The sequence below is a fragment of the Rhipicephalus sanguineus genome, chromosome 11, assembly GCF_013339695.2.
Source record: "Rhipicephalus sanguineus isolate Rsan-2018 chromosome 11, BIME_Rsan_1.4, whole genome shotgun sequence".
Lineage (NCBI taxonomy): Eukaryota > Metazoa > Arthropoda > Arachnida > Ixodida > Ixodidae > Rhipicephalus > Rhipicephalus sanguineus.
The window spans coordinates 102,003,705-102,025,987 of NC_051186.1; the positions used below are offsets into that span (position 1 = coordinate 102,003,705).

Here is a 22,283-nt window from a genome sequence, read left to right on the forward strand (position 1 = left end):
AGCAAGAATTATAACGAGCCACAAGCGTGCTTCTTTGTCAGCATTCTTGTTAACCTTTTGCGCATGTACCCTGAGCCGTTCGTTGACGCATCTTCCCGTTTGACCCACGTAGGTCTTGCCACATGAAAGCGGGATGGCATAAATCACGCCGACGGCACACGGAACGTAGGAAGCAACGTGTAGGATTTTGCATCCTCCTCTGCTCACAACGCAGGTGCGGGAGCATAGCTTCGAAAGCTTGTTCGGCGCAGAAAACGCCACAGGGACACCATGTCTGGCAGCAACTTTCTTAAGCTGATGGGTGACCCTATGCAGATAAGGGACCACCACTGGCCTCAACTTGTCACGTACGGCGGCCGCCCTCTCGGCGGTTTTCCTTTGCTGAATCAGGGACTCGGCAAGTACAGTGAGAAACGACTTATGGAAACCTGGTGCCAAAAGCTGGCTTATTTAATCGGTGAAGCTGTTTTGCGTCTTGTGAGAGCATTATTTTTTAAAGCCGGTTCCATAGCAGACGTTCGCAATTCATCTCTCTACAATTTTGGAGTGCGCCGACTTAAAAGGCAAAAGATGCTTTTTAGCTCGTGGCTGGTACGACCAACACACATGCCGTTAACAGAATTCTAGCCTGTGTTCCAAAAACTACAACATGCCTTCCCGAGGACGCTCAAAAGTAAAAAAAGACATTGTCCGAGTTGATTAAGATAATCTAAAATCCTAAGGACTAAATCCTGCTGGGATGAGTCTTGTGGTAAGAAAAAAAAAACTTCTATGCCTGAAAAAATTTTAAAACCTTCTTGGCGCTAAAAACTTTATTTAAAGCGCAGTCCACACTGGGCAAAAAATATCAACAAGGACACGAGCAAGACAGGACCTGATACTTATGCGATTGCGCTTTAAACATGGCTGGTCATTAAAAGCAATAAAAGTACCTTTAAGATAGTACTCTAAAATACTTAAAAAAACTATTCACTGAAACATCGACAAAATTTTGGAATGATATAGCACCGTTGTTCTCGATGCATGTATGCACCGGAGACAAAAGATCACGCTGTGGTACTGAATAGATAAAATCTTCTATATCAACAGAAAATAACATATCGCACTTTTTCATTCACGCGCAAAAACTGCACCACGTCATCCTAATGTTTCGTTCGAAAAGGATCGTTGTAAGTTAGAGACTTTAATTTTTTTTCTTCAAAAACATGCTAACATTCTGCTGCCAACAACCAGACTCACTGGTAATGGTCCTAAAAGGTACTTGTGAAATTCGCGTATTTGCCATGAAAAACACTGTCAATTTTCTACGCGTTTGCGAGCGACGCAAGCTACTTTGTATGCATTTTGGGAGTGACGTCAAATCCAATTTTTTACAGTGAATTTTATAAACTTTGTTTTCACCTCGACCTCCCTTGTCCCAACGGAAGACGTATCGACACACTCATTCATCGCCTAAGACTCGGAACCGCTTACACAAAGCACTTCTTATTCCGGATTCAGCGTGCATCATCGTCAACATGTTCGTGCGGCCACGACGACGAGGTCGTGCATCATCTGTTGCTCGACTGTCCCAAGCATGACACACATAGGCAGCGACTCGAACAGGAACTTCACACGCTGGACTTGGAGCGAACGTTTTCGTTAGCGAAAATACTAGGCCCATGGCCGACTAGGATAAACCGCAAAGCGATGAATGTGCTCCAGCGTTTTTTTGAGGACACTAATATTTGCGATGGCTACTGAGTTCTTGAACTTTTAGGAGTGTGTGTATATATATATGTATATATATATATATACATATATATATATATATATATATTATTTTCGATTCTTATTTTTTTATCCTAACAACTATGTGGAAAGGGGTAGCCGTCACCAAGCAATGGTGACAACAACTCTTTCATTTATTTTCTATTTCAATAAAAAAAAGGAACAAAATTTTTTGACACAGCCTGCAGCGCTTTCTCGTTAAAAATGCGTTTTTCCGCCACAACGAAACCCTCCTCCTTATCAGTCTGCGTAAGGCAGAGGTCATTTGCATTTAAAAAAGACGAATTACGTCGGACACTAACATCCGAACGCCGCGATTGGACTTTGGGCACCGACCTATCTAAACACCCCACGCCTTCAAGAAGACATTGATCGTGGCTTCCTGCTTCGCCTTTCGCCTTAGATGCAATATTTCTATTTATTGCCATCAAATAATGCGCAGGGACACGAGAAGGGACGCAAAATTTAGGGCTTTTCACTAGCATTTGGTCAATGTCATTAGACAGGCTAACATTTCAGAGTACATTGAGAGAGAGAGAGAATTCTTTATTGAAAGGCAGAGCATTTAGCCGGCTCGTGTAAATTCGCTGACTTGCTACTCTGCGTGGGGAAGGGAATTGGGGACTAAAATACATAAAGAGAGAGAGATATAGAAGAAATAGAAAAAAGTTAAAATAGAATAAAAAAACAGGTTAACACACAAACTGAGTTTATTGTCTCTTGGGCGGGGACGTGTGCTGACAGTGACTTATTACGTGCTTTCAAGGTGCCATTAAAGTTTGTCGAGCTGACCGATGCTCTCTAAATATCTGAATAGTAGTTTCATCGCATGCCTCTGTTGCGTGGCGCAGGGTAAAGGGCCCAAGACACAGTCTGCATGCATATGCTGACCCAAATTACATTAACGGTTATCTTTTCCACAGGAGCGCTGTTTCCACCAGAGCGACCCAAAAGCCTTACCATACAGTTCCGCCTAGCTTCCGCGAGATGAGCCTCAAGTCCAACACAAGAAGGTACTTCTTCAAAGCCAGCCACTCAGTACCAGCTGAATGGCAAATAGCCCAAAGTCAGCCCTGAAAGAGATGAACTTGCCGCCATAGTTCCGAACTTAGTAATTTGCACAGTCTCTTGACATGGCCCCAGGAAGGAGACACGGGACCGAAAAAACACTCACATCTGCCGGTACACGCCCTTGACGCAGGGAAAATTCATACAACCTTGCTCTGCAGATCGCGAGTACGATGTGGCTTAGCAATGCATTGACGGCAGTAGAAGTCGAAGCACTTGGAGAAGGCACGCAAAAAGAGCCGCAAAGAGCTGCACTGCACTAGAAAGAAACTGCAATAAAACTTTATTTGGGCCTAAATGGTGCATATTCCTGAGGTAAAAGTACCAGCACAAACACACATATACTTGGGCCTATATGCATTGACATATGAAGGAATAAAGCAGTTGATAGCGCTTGTGTGTCTGTGTCGTGTCGTTTTCATGTGGGGCGTCTTGCGTGTTTGCGCTGCTACTTTTACCTCGGGAATATGCACCAACGAGGGACAAATGAAGTTTTATTGAACTCTCTCTTCCATCTTTATTCAAATGTGCCTTGATTGTGTCACAGCCCCTGCGCATTACTGCGCGGGGGTTGTGACACAATGAAGACACAATTATTAGGACGGAGCAAAGTTTAAAAAGGTCTGTTTGTGGCTGGCCTGTCGCACTTGCCCGCATAATGCCAGTACCGTTGGCTTATGTTGACTAGTGTTAGTTACAGAGGCAATAAAGAAAATGCCCGCGCACTTCTTGCTCACTTGTCTCTATATAACTTGTCAGTGAATTTCCTGTTCGCCATTTTTGAAATCGATAAAGCCTGCAGTGTATTCCAGCCAATCGTATCTAAATGCTATGACAGCCAGACTCTCGCGTACTTTAGAGTCGCAGGTTTAATTTGGCGTCTTGTTTATCTCTAACCTTCATCACCTGCGCAGGGGCGCCGACTCTGATTGGTTCGCGTCTCATTCGTTCCCTGTTATTTGTTAGGACGAAAGCCTTAGATGTCTCGCAAACGCGACGTCATCACATGATACTTGACGGTAGAGCAGGCTAAAGACAAGGACAAAAGAAATGCACAATCGCCACAACACAGCGCTAACTAGGTGGTGCAAAATAATTATACAGGGCTAATTCTTCTGCAGCTTAAAATCTACTTCGATGCGTTTATTGTGTAAGGAAAAAAAATTAGGGCATCTTCGCGCTGATGGTGCCAAGCTTGAAGGAGCGGCGGAGCTGGATGGCCTTCCTTAGCATGCCAGCCAAGCCTAAGCTAGAGGCTGCCAGTTAAGTCTAGATATAGCCACATAACTAGGGAGAGGGCCAGTTAAGCCTGGGAAAACTAAGTTGAGCCTCCCTCTGTATATCTATCCCTTTCTCTTACTACATTTTTCTTTCTCTCTGTCTATTTCTCTCTCCTTCTTTCTTTCTTTTTCTTTCTATCTTTTTTTCGTTCTCTCGCCCATAGCAACGCAATCATATGGTTCCCACATATGTTCTAGCGTGCCTGGATAGCCTAGAGGTGTTCACCTTCGGACTGTGGTTACCCGGATACGAATCCCGCCTGGCCGAGAAATTTCATTTGGCTTTATTTATTTCTTTCCCTCCTCAACGCTTCTATACTTCCCCTTTTCTTTCTCTAACTCGTTGCTAGGCGACGCATGATGATGTCATCGCTCGGGGAGGTTTTCCTGCGCCCACCGAACGCCCTATCCTCCGGCCTAAACAGTTTCACTCTAGATATTTTAACAAAGCGTAGATCGGAAACCCCAGGAAGCCGGAGCCACAGGCCGAAATGTATAGCGAAGTAACAGATGCTCAGTTCAAGGGCGACGCTTCTTTAACGATAACCGGACGCAACACGTGCGACTCTGGCCGGTGCGTTGCACCCGCTTGCCGGCCAGTCGTCCACTCCCGGTCAAAACGTGCAAAACCACATCTTGAAGCTGCCGATCTCGTCAGTTCCTTCCTCACCGGTGCGCCGATAAGAGAGCACGTGCCCTCGCCGCGGAACGGACATACATACACACGCTTGCCTGCTTTCACTAGTAGTACATACATACACACTCAGGCACGCGCATACAAGGGGAAAAAAGAGGCCGTTCTGTTGCCGCAGTAGCCAGCAAGTGTCGCTGCGATTGCAGTCTGCAAACCATGCGGCGGCTTGCTACGTTGGCTACTATATAACGAGCGTGTAGCTTCTGCCGCCCCTGACTAGTCAGTTTTTTGGCGTGTGCGCGGCGAGGACACCGGAACGAGTGTTTTACCCAAGCAGACAGGCAGAACGATGGGTTCATTTCACTTGATGCTGGCTGCACTGGCCGTACTAGGTAAGCGAACCCGAACAAGCTTCGTTAATTTCAGGAAGTGCAGATGGCTCGACGGGGAGGTTACTGAGGGCACAGAGGTTAAAGCATTCACATACGCTTAGTAATACTACTGCTGCTAATTATAGTAGTATTAACTTGAGGAGTTTACGCCTCAATACTGCGATGTGATTTGAGTAAAGCCGTAGTAGACGACTCCGGGTTAATTTCAATCGCATGGGCTTCCTTAACGTGCACCGAAATATAAGCAGATCTAAGGTCCTTGCATTTCGCCCCCATCGAAACACGGCCGCCGTCGCCGGGAATCGAACCCTTGTCGACGAACTCGGCTGCACGACTACATATTTATGTAACTATCAGTTACATTTGTCCCTATAGCAAGCGTGAAACGAAACATTAGATACCTTGGTTGTCCCAGCCATTATAATGATCTATATTTCGTATTAGTCTAATTAAAAATGCATTTCTAGGTGGAGTCTATGTGTAGTCTACGTGCAGCAATTTATAAAGCAGCGTCGTTGTGTAATATCTATACACGTATGCTTTTTTTCCGTGACATATTTTGACCAGTGTACACGTTAACCGGTCGATCGTTTGCGTACACACCGTTATTGCATATTCTTGTGCAAGGTTTATTCTAAAGACTTCCACCTTAAATGACAAGTGATTTTATTTGCGTGAAGCTCATTGCTTTCCGATCTCTTGGCCACGACGGTCGTATTTTTGATGGCAGCCATGTACTTAGCTTTAGGTGCACCTTAAGTAACCCCAGGTAGTCGAAATTTCCGGAGCCCAGCACTACGGCGCGCTTCATCATCGTATACTGGTTCTGACACGTAAAAGCCTAGATATTTCCGAGCTTTGCCCGTGCACACAGAATCCCCGCCGCAACCGCGCTGCGCGCGCACGTGTGGATTTTTGTCTGCATACTTTTTTTTTTCGTTACGAGGACAAAATATCTCCGACGTTTCAACGCGCACTCGGGTTAACCTGCTCGTGCATTTCAGCGTAGCTTGTGAACCTCAGTGCTGCTGCCCATCAGACACGTTCTTTGTTTGCTTGTGTCAGTTCGTTTATATTGCCACGCCCACTTCTTCGCCCACGTAACGACCCCGTGACAATATAGCTTGCCGATATTTGTCTCTCTTTTCCTGCTTAGTTGCGGAGTCGGAATTTCAAAATAGCCCACTTTGTCCCGTACAGCCTACAGTCCTATGCCTTGACACCTCAATTGCAAAAAAGGACCATAGGGCTTAATTAATGCGTGCCCATCATGTTAAGACGATTGAACTACATGAACACGGAATAAGTTTACGGGTTTTATAAAATGCAGACAAATTTACGCATCGTACATTTACGTAATTTACGCGTTAACATATATAGCCCCGCCTCAAATAGATTTGAACATGCAAATGTGATCTTCATAACTTTTGGACATAACAATCCTTTTCGATAAAGGAGCTTTACTGTGTAGTTTCCATGCATAAAAAATACAGGCTATAATTGCTTATCCAGACACCAAACATTATCCTGTAATTTATTGGTGATTTTCAGGGGCCTCATTAATTGCGGGATAAGTAAGGCGTTAAAAAAATTTGCTCGGAACCGTGCCAAGGACAACAGTCGGGAAACACAGGCTCAACATATGTTTCGTGAAAAGCCTTATTCCTGTACCAGGGCAGTTTCACGTACTGCGCTTTCTGCGCTGTTACCACTTGAAAGAAGGCCTTATCCATATCTTGTATATGGGTCAAAGGGTAATTTCTGAACGGCATTTGGCGTCAGGTTTCGAACAACATATCGATACCAATCTCCGGAACTAAAATCTGGCCGCCGATTCTGAAATAGTTTCTGTTTAAAGCTTATGCTTCAACACATGACGACCGAATGGGATGCCTCACGTAAAAAGTAATGTAGACCAGTCATGTCTGCGCAGGTGATGGATGCACTTATCAAGGAAGAAATTATGCTACGAAGACCGGGCGTGCCTGAACGCGGGCGAAAGGTCCGCGAGCCGCGTGTATGAGACCCGTGTACTACAGGCTATAGCTTTGCTGTCAAAAAATAAAACAAAAAAAAACAAAAAAGAGAACCTTGTAGTGTCTGTAGTCACACCGAATACCCATCGGAAAACTGCTTACCACGTTTTTCATGCTTAGTTAAGTCGGCCAGTGCCGAAAGCGTGAGGTTCCTGTAAGTGCCGACTACCACGCCAGCTTTGATTACCGTCGCTACTGTTTCTTATTAATGCATCAGGAATCCTACATTGCTAATACAACCGGCTAATGCGGGCATATGTCAATTGTAGACGTACAGTCGCAACGGAAAAAAGAAAATAGATTAGCACACGTTGCCCATTAGCAGAGAAAAAAAATCGCAAATAGCACTGGAAGTTTGGCCTTTAGTAAGGGCTGCTTTTTGCCGGCTACTCCCGTTTCAACAGGTAGATCGTTCCTGCCATTCTCGTCATGCTAAGCTTGGGAACAAGACACCCAGTGTTGCGATTTTTCCCGTGGCGATATTTGGCACTTGTGATATTTTTCTCTCGCGACTACACATGCCTCAAAGAATGCTTGTCTGAATTTAACAACCGTGCGCTTCGTGCACATTTAACGCTACGCTTAAGAAAATAGGTCCCACAAAAGTGGTGCGTCGTTGGGCCGCAAAGCGTTAATATAGAGCTTTGTAAAGTAAAAAGTATTAGAGTTAGGTGCGTCTAGCGTGACGTAACAATGAAGGGCGAGCACTTCTTCCGCAAAGCGCTTTGCTTTGTGTGTGTACTGCACGTAACTGTCACTCGCATTCTGTACACTCGGACACTGCTTTCCAGGATGCGTCGTGGCTGTGTCAGCGGCTTCCTGCCAGTCGGTGAGTACGTTTAGTTATTCGCACTCCCTTGCTAATGTAATAGTTACGGAGTGATAATTCCAGCTTTTGTTGCCCCTTGTGATTGAAACAAACATTCACGGGGAGAATGTTTTTGCACGATGCAGTCCGATATTATTTACGAAACAGCTAATAAATGCTTACTCTGGGTAATTTTTCTCGCATCGTTGCCACACCGTGAACCTATTTCACGAATGAGACTTGCTTGTTTCTCATAAGTTCCTAATTTCCATGCCATTATGGGTTAATTATTTCCCTCCCGTTAACGAGTATATAGTCGTGATGAGATTTTGTACCAAAATTTCCGATTACGACTATACTCATCAACAAAAAATGGTCCCACATGAAACCAATGACGACTATACTTGTCATAGTTGTGTTTCTTGACGCTAGATGGCCACACTTGTTCATGTTGTGCCACTTGTGCCTCGGCTTTCATTGTAATGTCATGTGGTGAAGCCATCTTCCAGCTATCCTTATTACGCCATTATTGAAATAACGGAACCCCATTGAATTGAAATAATGGTACCGGTTCATTTAGAAAAAAGAAAGTTATACAAACTTAGCCAAACAAAAAAAATTCGGTAAAAATTTCTGCTTTTTCTCAAGGTAGTGAAAGGGTTAAACTGATCCCCTCTGACGCTTGCAGGATGCCGATTGCTCTGGAGGCCAGCGCTGCGTTCTCCACTCCAACTTCTCGAGCAGCGCGAACTGTGAGACCGATTTTCGCTGTAAGTATAGCGATTCTTCACTCTGTTATCGTATTCTTCGGTTTGTTAAGCAAGCTTCGGGAATGCGCTTTTGAATCGTCGTAATTTCATTTCCGATCACGCAATGCGCAAACTCACTGATGTTCTGCCTCCTTTGCAGGCATCGCTGTTTCTTCAACCTCCTGCTCGGTGAGTATTATTTGTGTCCTGTGCTTTGAGCATTAGCGCAGACGTTTTTCAGTTTTCTACAGACTTCCTCGCAACTGTTATCAATGTTACTATTGTTTGGTGTTATTTTCGCTATACTTTAGTATGGCATGCCATAAACGACTCTACGCCTCATTTGGATTGCATTCGCGGAATCCGCCATGTTTTGATTCCAATCACTGCGCGAGTGCGCTTAACTGGGCTGCTTGGTAAACATGATTAGGACGAGAGCAAACAGCGCTAAACACGGGAAGGAGAACACGGAAACGCGGTCTGTCGTTCTTCTCCGTCCCGTGTTTAGCGCTGTTTGCTCTCGTCCTAATTACTGCGTCTTTATGCTTTTTTTTTCATGCATTTGTATTTATACCTCATGGTTGTGTGATGTTAGATGTTATGTTACGTCGCAAAATCGTACAACTTCTGCAACGTAACATATTTGGGGGCCTTGAGGCCGAAGTATTTTAAGGCATGCGTACTGTACGTATCTAAATTTTTTTTTTTCTAAATAAAGGAATGCACATCCTCCAAGAACTGAATCAGTCGAAACCCGCTTTCTCTCTGCTCCGTGTCAATGTGGCCACCACAATATCATTTCATGCTAAATAACGATGCTTGAAAATATGCGACGTCCTCGTCTCCAGTACGCTCCTTTTTTTTTCTTGTTCTTAGTGTGCGCCTGGTTTCCAATGCCGGCTGAAGGATTGCCCCTCATCACCCTACGAGTGTGAGTACAGCTTTTGTCACTTCTATTTCTCGTGGTGCGAGCACCGAGCGACACTCTTGTTCCTCGAGCAGCACTAGCGCTTCTAGAACTCTTCTAGAACTTCCGCTTCACCTACCGACTTCTGGTTTAGGTAAAAAATAATCTGCGAAAAATAGAACCATAAATGATGTTGGCTGAGGTTAAAGTTCGTGACATATACGATATCAGAGCTAAAGTCTAATATGAAAATAATAGCTTTAAATCTAGCAGATTAAGTGTCAGGAATAAAAAGCAAAACCGCTGATGGCTGCCGTTTTCTTAACAAAATCCCTTTATACGCACGGTAAGGACAACTTGAAGTAACAGCCTAACCCCTAAAACCGGCTATAGCAAGGTCAACCTATCTACTACGAGCTGAAGCATGTCGACTTTACACAGGTGCAAATGACTGATAGGTCTTGATATAAATAACGTGACATACGCCTTCGTTACGTCACGATTCTAAAGCTTTCTATTGCAGGAAAGTGTACGATTGCTGCCTTTTCAGGAAACCCCTTTGCATGCGGCATGGGGGGGGGGGGGGGCACGGCGTCTTCTCTATTCTAGCCTTTTTCAGCCTCTGTTACGAGCCAAGACAAGGCCCATGCTGCGATCATCGAAAACGCGTTCTGCACAATATTTCATTCTCAAAGTCGGAATTTCCCTGACACGCACAATAAGCCTTTATGAAGTGTTTTGTCCTGTATTCCGCGCTGTGCAATTCCATACGCTATGAATCAATAATCCTTGTCGGTTTTACACGTTGCCCTTGATGGTCTTTAATCCCGCCCTCGCATATACTTCAACAAAGCCTTCAAAGGAAGTTTTCTCATTAGATATCGGTAAAAGCTCGTTAACTCGGATTTCACTGTTCCGGAAAGAAAAACATGTCCGCATTAGCCAAACACTGTATTGTCGAAAGTATAAAGAAAAGATTAAACAAATGTATAAACATTCATTTTCTTGTCGAACACGTAAATACTGGACTTGTTTTCCATAGGAGCCGTGTAAAAACCACAAATGTCGTTATTTGCGACTTTGTTCTCAATGTGACCGCTGCTCCACACCCCCCGTGTCTTAGTTAAAACCGAAATGTGCTCTGCACCACCCCCATTATTAAGTACCGTCACAACCGACACGCTACCACGCGCATGTGACTGCAAAATGGCTGGCAACGGCTAATCGTTCATCTTCATACGACCTTTTGGGGGCCTAGTTGGTGCATAGTACTGACAAAAATTACTTAGCGCAATACAAACACGACACACAAGAAAGGTGCACTCGTTCATCCATCACGATGTAGCAAGCTGGTCCTATGCCAGCATGCGGACCGTGGCTGAAGCTCTTGAATTGTATATGGAGACTCGTTCTGGACTACAGGGAAAGTGTGTGCACCTATTGTTTCGCTTTTTACAAACGCATTATCTGGATGGTTTCCGGTTTCGTCCCCTGACGTAAATGGCGGGGAAGAAAAGCCTTGGCGAGTAGCCCGCAGATTTTCAACACTTTTCTCCCCGTGTTTCGCCAAACGTTTCAAATAAGTATTCTTCTAAGCTCTGAACAACATTACAAGAGGTAGCCTCGAATTTTAAGCGCCTTCCTTTTATCTGTAAACGTAAAAATTGATGGATGGATGCGAAACTTTATTGTAAGTCCCGAGGAGCACGACTCAACGCGCAGCGGGCCGCTCCCACGTTGGGACAGTCAGGCCAAGCCCGACCGCCGCAGCGTGGGCCCTCTCGACAGCCCATAGTTGAGTCTTTTTTTTTTAACTCTGACACAACATAAACACACACTTTCCGACTGATAAATGAAGCGACCGGAAGTTTTTTCGGTTGAAACGCTTGCAGCTATTACCGTCGTCCCGAAAGGGCGAATTTAACGCTTACAGTTCGAAGCAGTGAAAGCGATGGCGTCGCTTAGATACCATATCGCATGCCTACAATAGGTTATCTGATTACTTGATCCCTAATTTTGTCAGTTTTCTTAAAAGCTTTCGCGAAACTGTCGGCACCAGTTTCATTAAAAAAACGATTTGTCAGCTGCTTGTCCCTGTTAACGTAGAGAACGTTCAACAGTAATCTTGTTTCTGATCATTGGCGACACTTGTTCTCCATATCGAAGGGTCATCGTCGGAGGCATGGGGCAACCACATTCGCGTTGTAAGAAGGATGAGGTGAAGCATCTCGGATTTACACAGGCGCAAATGACTGATAGGTCTTGACATAGGCCTTGCTACATTATCTCTATCTCTCTCTCTTTATATATATATATATATATATATATATATATATATATATATATATATATATATATATTTCACGGTATATTTACTGACGTTTCGGCTGGTGGACCAGCCTTTGGTAACTCGCTCGCCTTTGGCAAAGGCTGGTCCCCTAGCCGAGCCGCCAGTAAATATACCGTAAAAAATCAACGTGCGTCGTACTCTCTTGTTCCTTATATATAGTGCCGGATGGTGTGCACTGTTATGTATAAAAATAACAGCTCTAGTGCTGGACCTGATGCAAGTTGTTCCTCTGTTATGTGTTTGTTTTTTTCAGGTCTGGTCCTGGAACACCAGGATACAAGATGCGGTGGAACAAACGTACGTAAAAGGCTTCTTATTATAGGGTACAATTAGCGGAGCGTAAGCTTCTTTTGTTCCCACGTCCGTGTTTACAACGAGCGTACATAATAACGATCCCAGTTATCACCTGGTGATGCTGGCTTCACGTGAGGCTTGCGGGTTTCGTTGCGTTACAGCTGACGACCAACGAGCACTAGCGACACGCCTGCGATAAGAGCAAGCCAAACGCTACGGTGACCCTTCGCTCCTCCCGAACGGCAGCGCCTGAGCAAAGATGGCTACCCCTTACAAGCGATCAGTGTCTGGTGGTTTCTGTAACATGTTTTAGCCGTGTTACTTAAGTGCAAGGGCGAAAAAGTTATACAGAGACTCCGCAGGAGTTTTCTAAGAGCGCGCGAGCTTTGGTGCTCCGTCCAAAGAGGTGCCTCCGGAAAGCCTTGATGTTGTGACGTGTGGTATCACGCGTGGCGTGACGTCACCTCTAGAACTGCGGTGTTTTAATCCCGAACGCCTACAAATCTTTTGCAAGGTTCTCTGGTAATTAAAGACTCCTCTTGTAAATGAGGCTGATCGATCGAAGCGCATGCAACCTTCACCAGACCAGATAGAACGCCATCGGACAGTCATCGAGTCCGATCTGAGCCGATCAGTCCCCGATGTAACCTCGTCGGACGCATCAGAACTTTATCGGTCTTTAATCGGAGTATTCGTAACGGCTATCTGAGTTTATTCAAGCTTGCTGTGCTAGATCAGACAGCACGCATTCCCATATGTCATTGGCACCATTTCATCCGCTTCGCTACACTATCGACCTTTATTGCACTCGTATACCAGTACACCTTATCAGTACTTGTCATCGCTATTCATTCTTTGAAGCATGCCGATCTGATACTTCGGATGTCGACGGTTCGATACCCTACACGCTTGGATGGCTTAGGTTTCCATATCAGAGACGCATGGGAGGATCGGGATTAGAGTCCCTGTATACATATATTCGAGTCCACTTCTGACACGTCAGTTGTAAAGTTGCGGGACGCCTCACGTAACCTCGAAATCGTGTATTTATTTAGAGCTGTAATGTGCCTGCTTTTTCGCTCCGAGATAGCCCAGCCCACGAAATACACGTAAATATGAAATGAAGGCGCGCTCGCGCCTCGCTTTTCAAGCGCTTCCCAGCAAAATTTGATAATTACAGCGATAAGCATGTAATGCTTATCGCTGTATTCACCAAGCATGCATACTTATCGCGGCGAATAGCATTCGCTTAACACCACATCATACTATCCTAAGAAAATAAGATAAATACACGCAGAATCTTATTTGGGAGTTGTCTAAGTGATGCGTAAGCGTAGTGTTTTATTAGAGAGTCTCAGAATTGGGGACCTAAGACACTGGGTCCCAAAGTTGCATTGTGTGGGCTGCTCTTGTGTTCGAAGGAGCAGCACAGTTTGAGAGCTGGGTAAAACGCAGGCGGCGTTAAAGCGCGCGTGGCGCCACACGCGGGGAAATTAACATTATGCAAGATGCGGGCCCCGCGGCGTTGGGGCCCGCGCTGCATCTGTGTCGCCTGCCTAGCGAAGCGAGGTGCCTTGGGGACCCACGATAGATTTAGATTTTAGGGGCGAAGCTCCTTATAGCATCACCTGGTCGGTCGTCGCTCCATGCGGCGTGTCCCCGCCGTCTCGTCTCCCGTATCATTCAATAGATGGCGCTGTTCCATAGAGATGCATGCAAACTGCAGTTGGGTGACTATATACTAGATGGCGCTGTCCCATAAAAATCGAAAAAAAAAAACCAACAAAAAAAAAAAACAAAAAAACAACAAAAAATAAAAATTGTCAAAAATAAAAATAGAATAAAAAAAGAAGAAAAAAAGCAAACATAATCAAAGCGGCGCATCGCTTTGATTACTGCTGGGCGAAACCACTGAACATTTCACGGTGTAACCATGATTGCTTCAGGAGCTTCGCCCAAGCTCTTCATCATTCACCCGTGGATATGCTGTAATTTTCTGCGTCTGGACTGAACGCGAACGCAAGGACCCAAGAATGGCTTGGCTTCTGCGCTTTCACGCTGGCGGCTCGCAAACTTATTGGGTCCCCCAAGCCTCTTGGGACCCAAATTCTAAAGCTCTCTATTGCCGGAAACTGTACGATTGCTGCCTTTTCCGGAAATACGTTTGCATGCGGCATGCGCCCGGCGTCTTCTCTATTCTAGCCTTTCTCAGCCTCTGTTACGAGCTAAGACAAGATTCATGCCGCGATCATCGAAAACTTGTTCGACACAATTTTTCGTTCTCAAAGTCGGAGTTTCCCTGATACGCACAATAATACTTTATCAAGTGTTTCTTCAAGTGCTTCGTCCTGTATTCCGCGCTGTGCAATTCCTTACGTTAGGAATCAATAATCCTTGTCGGCTTTACACGTTGCCCTTGATAGTATTTTATCCCGCTCTCGCATATACTTCAACAAAGCCTTCATAGAAAGTTTTCTCATTAGATATCGGTAAAAGCTCGTTAACTCGGATTTCACGGGTCCGGAAAGAAAAAATGTCCGAATTAGCCAAACGCTGTATTGTCGAAAGTATAAAGAAAAGATTAAACAAATGTATACACTTTCATTTTCTTGTCGAACACGTCAATACTGGACTTGTTTTCCATAGGAGCCGTGTAACAAACACAAATTTCGTTATTTGCGACTTTGTTCTCAATGTGACCGCGGCTCCATACACCCCGTGTCTTAGTTAACCCGAAATGTGCTCTGCTTATTTCGGTTTAGCCACCCCCATTGTTAAGTACCGCCACAACCAACGCTACCACGCGCACGTGACTGCAAAATGGCTGGCAACGGCTAATCGTTCATCCATCACGATGTAGCGAGCTAGTTCTATGCCAGCATGCGGATCGTGGCTGAAGCTCTTGAATTGTATTCGGAAACGCGTTGTGGACTACAGGGAAACTGTATGCACGTATTGTTTCGCTGTCTACAAACGCATTTACTGGACGGCTTCCGGTTTTGTCCACAGGCGTAGCCTACTAGCAATGGCGGTGAAGAAAAGCCTTGGCGAGTAGCCCGCAGATTTTCAGCCCTTTTCTCCACGTGTTTCGCCAAACATTTCAAATAAGTAGTCTTCTAAGCTCCGCGCGACATTTTAAGAGGTACCCTTGAAGTTTAGGCGACATTCTTTTATGTGTAAATGTAAAAAGTCCTTTTTTTTTACTCTGACACAAGAAAAAAATTACACCATCTCCCGCTAAAGGGGACCATGAGGCGATGCGAAACAGCGTTTCGGCATGTCGAGGACGCCTTTCATCCGTAGCAGTTTCCCGCCGACGTTGACGTTTGCGCTGGGCTTCCCTAGTCCGGAGCTCGGGGTCCGCTTGCCGGTGTTTCCGTTGCGCTTCGGCGCGTCCAGCCTTCCGCTGCTCTGCGGTCTCGGCAGGCGTTAAGGTATTACTGCAACTGGCGCCGACGTTGACGTTGGAACTCATGACACCAGCGCAGCCGGCGCAGTGACTGAGCGGGTGTACGGCCTAACGCGAGCCTTTTATCTAAACGAGGAGGGGTGTGGAGAGAGGGAGGGGAAGTAGAGAGGAGGTGTGTGGAGAGGGTCTGCGCATGCGCAGTAAGGGTGGTCACGACGCACACCCGATTGAACTCCGCCATAAGCTGCTTCGCATATAACACACTTTCCGCTTCGGTGTGATAAATGAAGTGACCGGAAGTTCCTTCGGTTGAAACGCATGCAGCTGTTACCGCCGTCACGAAACAGCATCTTCAAGGTTTACAGTTCGAACCAATGCGAGCGATGGCGTCGCCTAGATACCATATCGCACGCCTAGAATAGGTTATCTGATTACTTGCTCCCTAATTTTGTCCGAGTCTGCTTAAAAGCTTTCGTAAAAATGTCGGCATCAGTTGCATTAAAAAACGATTTGTCAACTGCTTGTCCCTGTCAACGTAGAGAACTTTCAACGGTAATCTTGATTCTGATCATTGGCGGCACTTGTTCTCGATATCGAAGGCTCATCGTCGGAGGCATGACGCAACCACATTTGCGTTGTAAGAAGGATGAGCATGACACGTGGGCTCTCGCTGCTTGACTGGAGCAAGGAGGTTTAAAAAGAAGCGCATTGTTATTTTTTTTTAAACCTCCTGGCGCTGGTCGACTAGGTTAAACGGGCGGCTAAGGCCAGTGAGCCCCTCGACTAAGGCTCGCCCATGAGAATAACTTGTGTTTCACTTGTTTTTATGTTTTGTTCTCTTCCTTGGACGGGAGCATACGTTCGTCTCTGATCACTCTGGATGAAAGACGAAACACTATGTGAATATTGGAGTGACAGTTCTACACCTCCAGATACAGACCCACAAGGTGCCTGGTTCCGTGAATTTGACCTTCAAGCTCAGCCAGGTCACGCCAGCATCTCTGAGCTGCGTCAGCTCCACAGAAAATTGTTTACACGTGATCCGCGAGATGGCGCAAAGTTCTCGCGGACGAGTTTGCGCCGACTTTTCTCCAGATTCTCGGCGCGTTCATCACGTGCTTCGTTCCAGGCGCTTAGGGTGTCTCCGCAACGTACGTGCGTTTGTGCGTGTGTTTGTATGTGTACATGTATATATACACATACAAATTGTAAATTTCGGTGGATAATCTTAAATAAGCTATTCAGAGCGATCCATAAGCACCATGAAATAAGCGATCGCATAACGCCATGATTTGTGGATTTGATATGATGGTTGATATTAGCTTTGATAGTAGACGTAACAAAACAGATGGCAGAATTAGGTCCAGGAGCAGAGCCATACAATGTCTTTCTTCCACCACTGTTACGTTAATTGATGTAGCCGCCTAAGCCGTATGCGACTAAGAGTTTCTATTACATCTGTCTTTTATTCTTTTAAACGATTCTTTGCATCGTCATTCGCTGCCTGTCCCACCCTTAAACTTTGCAGGGTCCGAAGTGTGGCCCGAACCAGGTGTGCGGATACCAGAAGACCGGACTGGTGTGCATCAAGTGTCCTTGCTACGGTACCGACCGTGCCGTGTGTAAGTGTATACATCTTGGTAATCTGTGGGACCAGCAATGATTGTTCTTTTAACTCTCGCTGCTTTGAACCCGGCAGTTATAAATGCAATAAGGGTGGGTTCCAACGTTATTACACCACCATCCTGCTTAGTTTCTCTGCATTTCGCGAATGCATAACTCGTGCATGAGACTGAAACCAATATTCCAGCTGTAAGTGCACATTCAGCCATGATTATATGCACGCGTTCTCGTAGAATCAATGAATCCAGTGCTAATAATTATTTTCAACGAGATCGCTCCGCTGTGCTTTTTGCTTACTGTGATGCTGTTGACAGGCACGTGCAAATGTAAGTAAATATCACTTAAACAGGGGTGTGTTCTCAAACAGGCTTAGCCTGTTTGAGAACACACCCCTGTAATATCCTAGTATATATATTAAAAGGAAAAAAAAATGGACCTTGGCAGGCCACGTTGTGAGAAAGACAAAGAAGAGGGGGTCAGTTACAACATCGGAATGGATACGACGAGATGGGAAGCGCGGACGGGGACGGCTAAGAGATGGGTGGATTGACGAAATTAAAAAAAAAAAAAGTTCGGCGGCATAAGATGGAGTCGACTCGCGACGGACAGGGTGGTTGGAGGTCATTGGGAGATGCCTTAGTCTTGCAGAGGACGCAAGACAGGCTGATGATTACGATGAAGAAGATGATGATCACTGCGGTCACTCGACTACCCACAACGGTCCAGTCGGAGTAAACGTACTCTTCAGGCGCTTCATATCTCGAACCAGACTGAGAATAATCAGAATGGAGTAGATGCTACTCATTACCTTTGGACATAGTAACCACACTGGGCCTTCGAAGAGCATCGCCAACAGCGTGGTCCGCGCCTCCACGATGCCTTAAGCTTCACTCCTGGACAGCTACTGCTCAGTAATACCGGCAATATTCGAGACTGGTCCTCTTTTAATTCCGCGTTTACGTGGCGCACGGTGGGTACAGACGACGTAATATAAATAAAAGTCATCCTCGCTTAAAGATCACAAACACCACACACGTACATTGGCCATAACACGAACCAACTCTGACTGTAGTGTCGAAATTTTTGAAATATTATTGCCGAATGTTTTATCATATCTTCTTATTGTGAGGCTTATGTCATTTACTGTTTTTCTACGCTTTCGCGTCTTTCGGAGATGAAATAAGCATTTAGACGTTAATAAACTACACAAGAAGACGAGGCCCCGAGTAAGAAACATACAGAACACCACGAGCGCAGAGTCTTCTCGCGCAGTTTAATAACGTCTAAAAGCTATTAACCACTTAGGCTGCCGAACGTCTTGATGAAGTAAGCGTAATACTGAATTCTTACATGAACAGAAACGCCTTTTTTTTTTTTCATGGTGCAGGCGTGAAGAAGCAGCCGGGCGTCGTGTGTGGACCCAACAGCATCGTCCAGGTGAACAGCAACAACAGCTACGTGTGCAAGGGCTGCGCCTCCGCCACTTCCGTCCTCACTCGATAGTGGAAGCAGCGACGTCACTCAAGTCGCCAAGTCACGTCATTATTTCGAACGAGAAATGTCGTGATGCGGGCACGCCTCGCACATCTGAAGTGCCACTCAAATAAATGAATACCGATATGTTGTAGACGCTGAGGGTTGTACACTTGCAATGTCTCTCTTCATTGCTTTTTACCGCGTCTCGACTGTGTCACAGCGTCCGTGCATTATTTCAATGAGAGAGAGAGAGAGATAAAAGCGAAGGAAAGGCAGGGAGGTTAACCAGGTTGTACCCGGTTTGCTACCCTACACGGGGGGAGGAGGAAGGGGAGAAAAAAGAAGAGAGAGAGCAAGGAGGAAAGATGGAACAAGTAGTACGCGTGCACACATCAGTGTTCACCGCATACACACAGACAGTCACAACGGGAAAATATTTGACATCAGTTCCTCTGCGAGATGCTAAAAAAGGCTTGCAAGGATTGGCTCCAAGGAATCCAGTACTTGCAGAGCGCATTGAGCCGACGGGGTTGTCATTCCGTTGAGGAGAGTGCGCATCGTGGTCATGAGAGACCTCAACACAGCGAGGACTTGTAGGTTCTTGTCGTGACAATCATCTGTGGACGATGAAGCACACTGCGGGGCATTCTGCATCGGCTCTTTATGAGTGCGCAGTGGTGGCAGTGAGGGCCACGCGACATCCGCCGCCGCTTTTAAAGCTTCTGCGTCTTTCCGGCTCTCCAATTGTGATGCGTTGGGCGGTGGTGGTGGCGGCAGTAGTGGTAGCTGTCGCTTAAGGGAAGTCTGACGATCTGTCGGTGTAGGAGATCGCGTTGTCCGTCCAGATTGGGTAGCAGTAGTCTTAGACCTTCGTCGCCGACGCGAGCGTCGTTGTCTATTTCTCACCACATCAGCAGCCTCTTTGTGCGTCGAGCCGTCCCGTACCATCTGTTTCATGACGCTCCATTCTTTTTTCACTAATGGACAGTCCCTTGATGAGGCTTCGTGTGCTCCATGGCAGTTGGTACATTTGAGGGCAGTTGCTCGGCAGGATTCCGCATTGTGTGGCTCTGCACAGCGGGGGCAAATCGCCACGTTCCTGCAAACTCCGCTCACATGACCCATTTTTTGACATTTACGGCACTGGAGTGGTCTTGGTGTAAACGGACGGACCACGTGACGAAAGTGTCCCACCTTCACGTGGGATGGCAATATGTCACCTTTGAAGACAATCTTCACGCAACGCGAGTTGCCAAGACGTGAGACTTGGACGATGTTGCTATGGTCACTAACTTCCTTGACGAGCATTGGAAGGTCGCCACAAGGAATGGAGATGTCTACATCGTATATTACACCTACCACCATGTCCTTGTTAAGTGGAAGGTGAGCTCGAACCTTGATACCGTCGAAGTCTGTGACCCTGGTCAGAGCAAGCAGAGATGCCTGGTGTATAACGTCGATAGCCAAGACATTCTTGCGGGGGTTGACTCGAACATCCTTGATTTCGTTTGGAGCCAGAGACTCGAGTTTCCTCGAGATGGTCTGCCGATTCAGGTGTCTCAGATTGTCCGATGGCGTAACAGGCACAAATAGGACGGTGTAGTTCATTGAAGCCTCCTTCGGCTTCACAGTAGGTGCGGTTGAAGCTGTTGAAGCTCCCGTAGATCTTCGTTTTGGTTTACGACTGTAAACAGGCGTGAATTCATCCTCGGAATCGTCACTGCTTGCCGAATACAGTTCGGTGGACTCACTGTCGGCGTCGCTGAGTTCGCTGTTCCGTTTCCTCGAGGGGCCCGCCGACGGCGGAGGCATGCCTGGAGGGTCTGAAGGCCAGTCTACTTCCTGTGTAGCCAAATAAAATACCGATGGCTACGCGAGGAACATGAAAAATCACCAAAAACTGTCACCCGGTAAACAAAGCGCTGTGCAAGACGCACACTTCGTCGTCGTCCGTTTTCAGTGAGTTATCATTAGGAGGCAGCCCACTGAAAAAGGTCGGTGATTGCGCGAAGCCGACAGACTGTTTGTTGCTGACCTTCCAAGCAAACGTCTCGTTTGTCCCTCACCCTGGTCACCCGCAAGGGGTAACCAAGTCTCATTGGCTTGCGCTGCCCTCCATTATTTGTAACTACTTTTTCGAATATTCAACAAGGTTAAAATTAACAAGGAATCTTGCCTGAAGAAGCCGTTTTATGTCTCTAAACGTAATGATCATAATCTCGAAAGTAATTCAGTACCGGCTCGGGAGGTGCATGTTAGCTAATTCCTTTTTCCGAAGCGTGTAGCGGAATGGAACAAGCTGTCTGAAGAGCAAGTATGTTGTCAAAGTGAGGCATTCTTTTTTTTGTATGCTGTACCCTACCTGCTGTACCACACAAGGGAATTGAGGGTCATTCTCGCAATAAAGAAAAATTGCTTTACTCTCTCAAATTGTATCGACATGATCAAACAAACGCTGGCTTCGGAAAACTAGACGAATAAATGAGGGAAGCAAACTACGGCCGCACTCGACAACTGAACAACCCAAACGCCGAAGACTAAGTGAACTGACCGCAGCCGCTTGGTACGGCCGGTGCGCGTCACTTAAAAGGCCGACGCTGCGGGTTTGATCCCGACTTAGCAGGCTGGCTAAGTTCAGTTAGGGACAGGGGGTAAAAAAATTATTCTTTCATCGGAATCTATCATAACACGGAAGTTAAACTTGTTTTAAGAGAAGTATCAGATTTATGAGACGTTAAGAAATCCAATATTTGCTGTGCGTATCGCCAAAAAGAACAACATGAGAAAATGGCAGCAGATCTAGCACACCCTTTTAGAATCCACGAACGGCGAGTCTTCACGTTTCCGGCTTTCAACTATTGGTTCGCTGTGCCCGACGCAGCGTGTCTTCCTAGTTCTCGTCCGTTCACCTTCTGTAAAGGAGTACGATGTTCACGACATCCCCGCCTGGAAAGGGCCCACCACTATTACATAGCGCCATTACATAGCGGCGCTTGTCCATGGTGTGGTGCGCGGCCGGCACTGACACATGTGACGTGGGAATGCGCAGCAAGGCCGCAGGAGTCAAACTCGCCTATGTTGCGTTATTTACTCCATAGGGAGCCGTTGGAGACCCTCCTCGCTCGGCCAGGGCTCGAGGTCCGAAGAGGCCGCTCGGACAAGACGGAGCGTGTAGCCAGGATCACTGGAGTCCGGGAATAGGGGCCCACCGACTCGCTCTTTCCCATTCTAACCCTTCCCCTGAATAATCCAACTTTTTCCACCCCAATGGACAATTATTTCTGACCGCATTTGTTTAAGAGGCTTTCCTTAGGAGGTTTATAACGAGAAGTCAAGTTAAAACTGAAAGTATAATTCAGAAGAGTGAAAGTGGAAGCTGGTAGCCAATCAGGAAAATGTTGCGCCAATGAAAGAGAAGTAGCGTGCTCTTTTGTGGTAATAACGTCACTGAATTCTTAGTGGAGTCGAGCATAAAACACTTACGTTT

The 22,283-nt window shown here is 46.1% G+C and overlaps 1 protein-coding gene across 7 annotated transcripts in view; it reads left to right on the forward strand.

Moving 5' to 3' along the window:
• Positions 1-18,953, forward strand: part of LOC119373294 (turripeptide OL55-like) — a 32,519-nt gene extending 13,566 nt beyond the window's left edge. For 2 of the 7 annotated variants that reach the window (XM_049420486.1, XM_049420488.1), the window contains 2 exons: positions 17,226-17,319; positions 18,708-18,953. In XM_049420486.1, coding sequence (XP_049276443.1) covers positions 17,226-17,319; positions 18,708-18,927 — 314 coding nt within the window. In that variant the 3' untranslated portion in view covers positions 18,928-18,953. Of the gene's footprint in view, positions 1-8,676; positions 8,759-8,897; positions 8,927-9,613; positions 9,669-12,247; positions 12,292-17,225; positions 17,320-18,707 lie in introns of all 7 variants that reach the window. The other 5 variants (XM_049420490.1, XM_049420487.1, XM_049420489.1 and 2 more) reach the window with 5 other exon arrangements.
• The last annotated feature ends 3,330 nt before the right edge of the window (positions 18,954-22,283 follow it).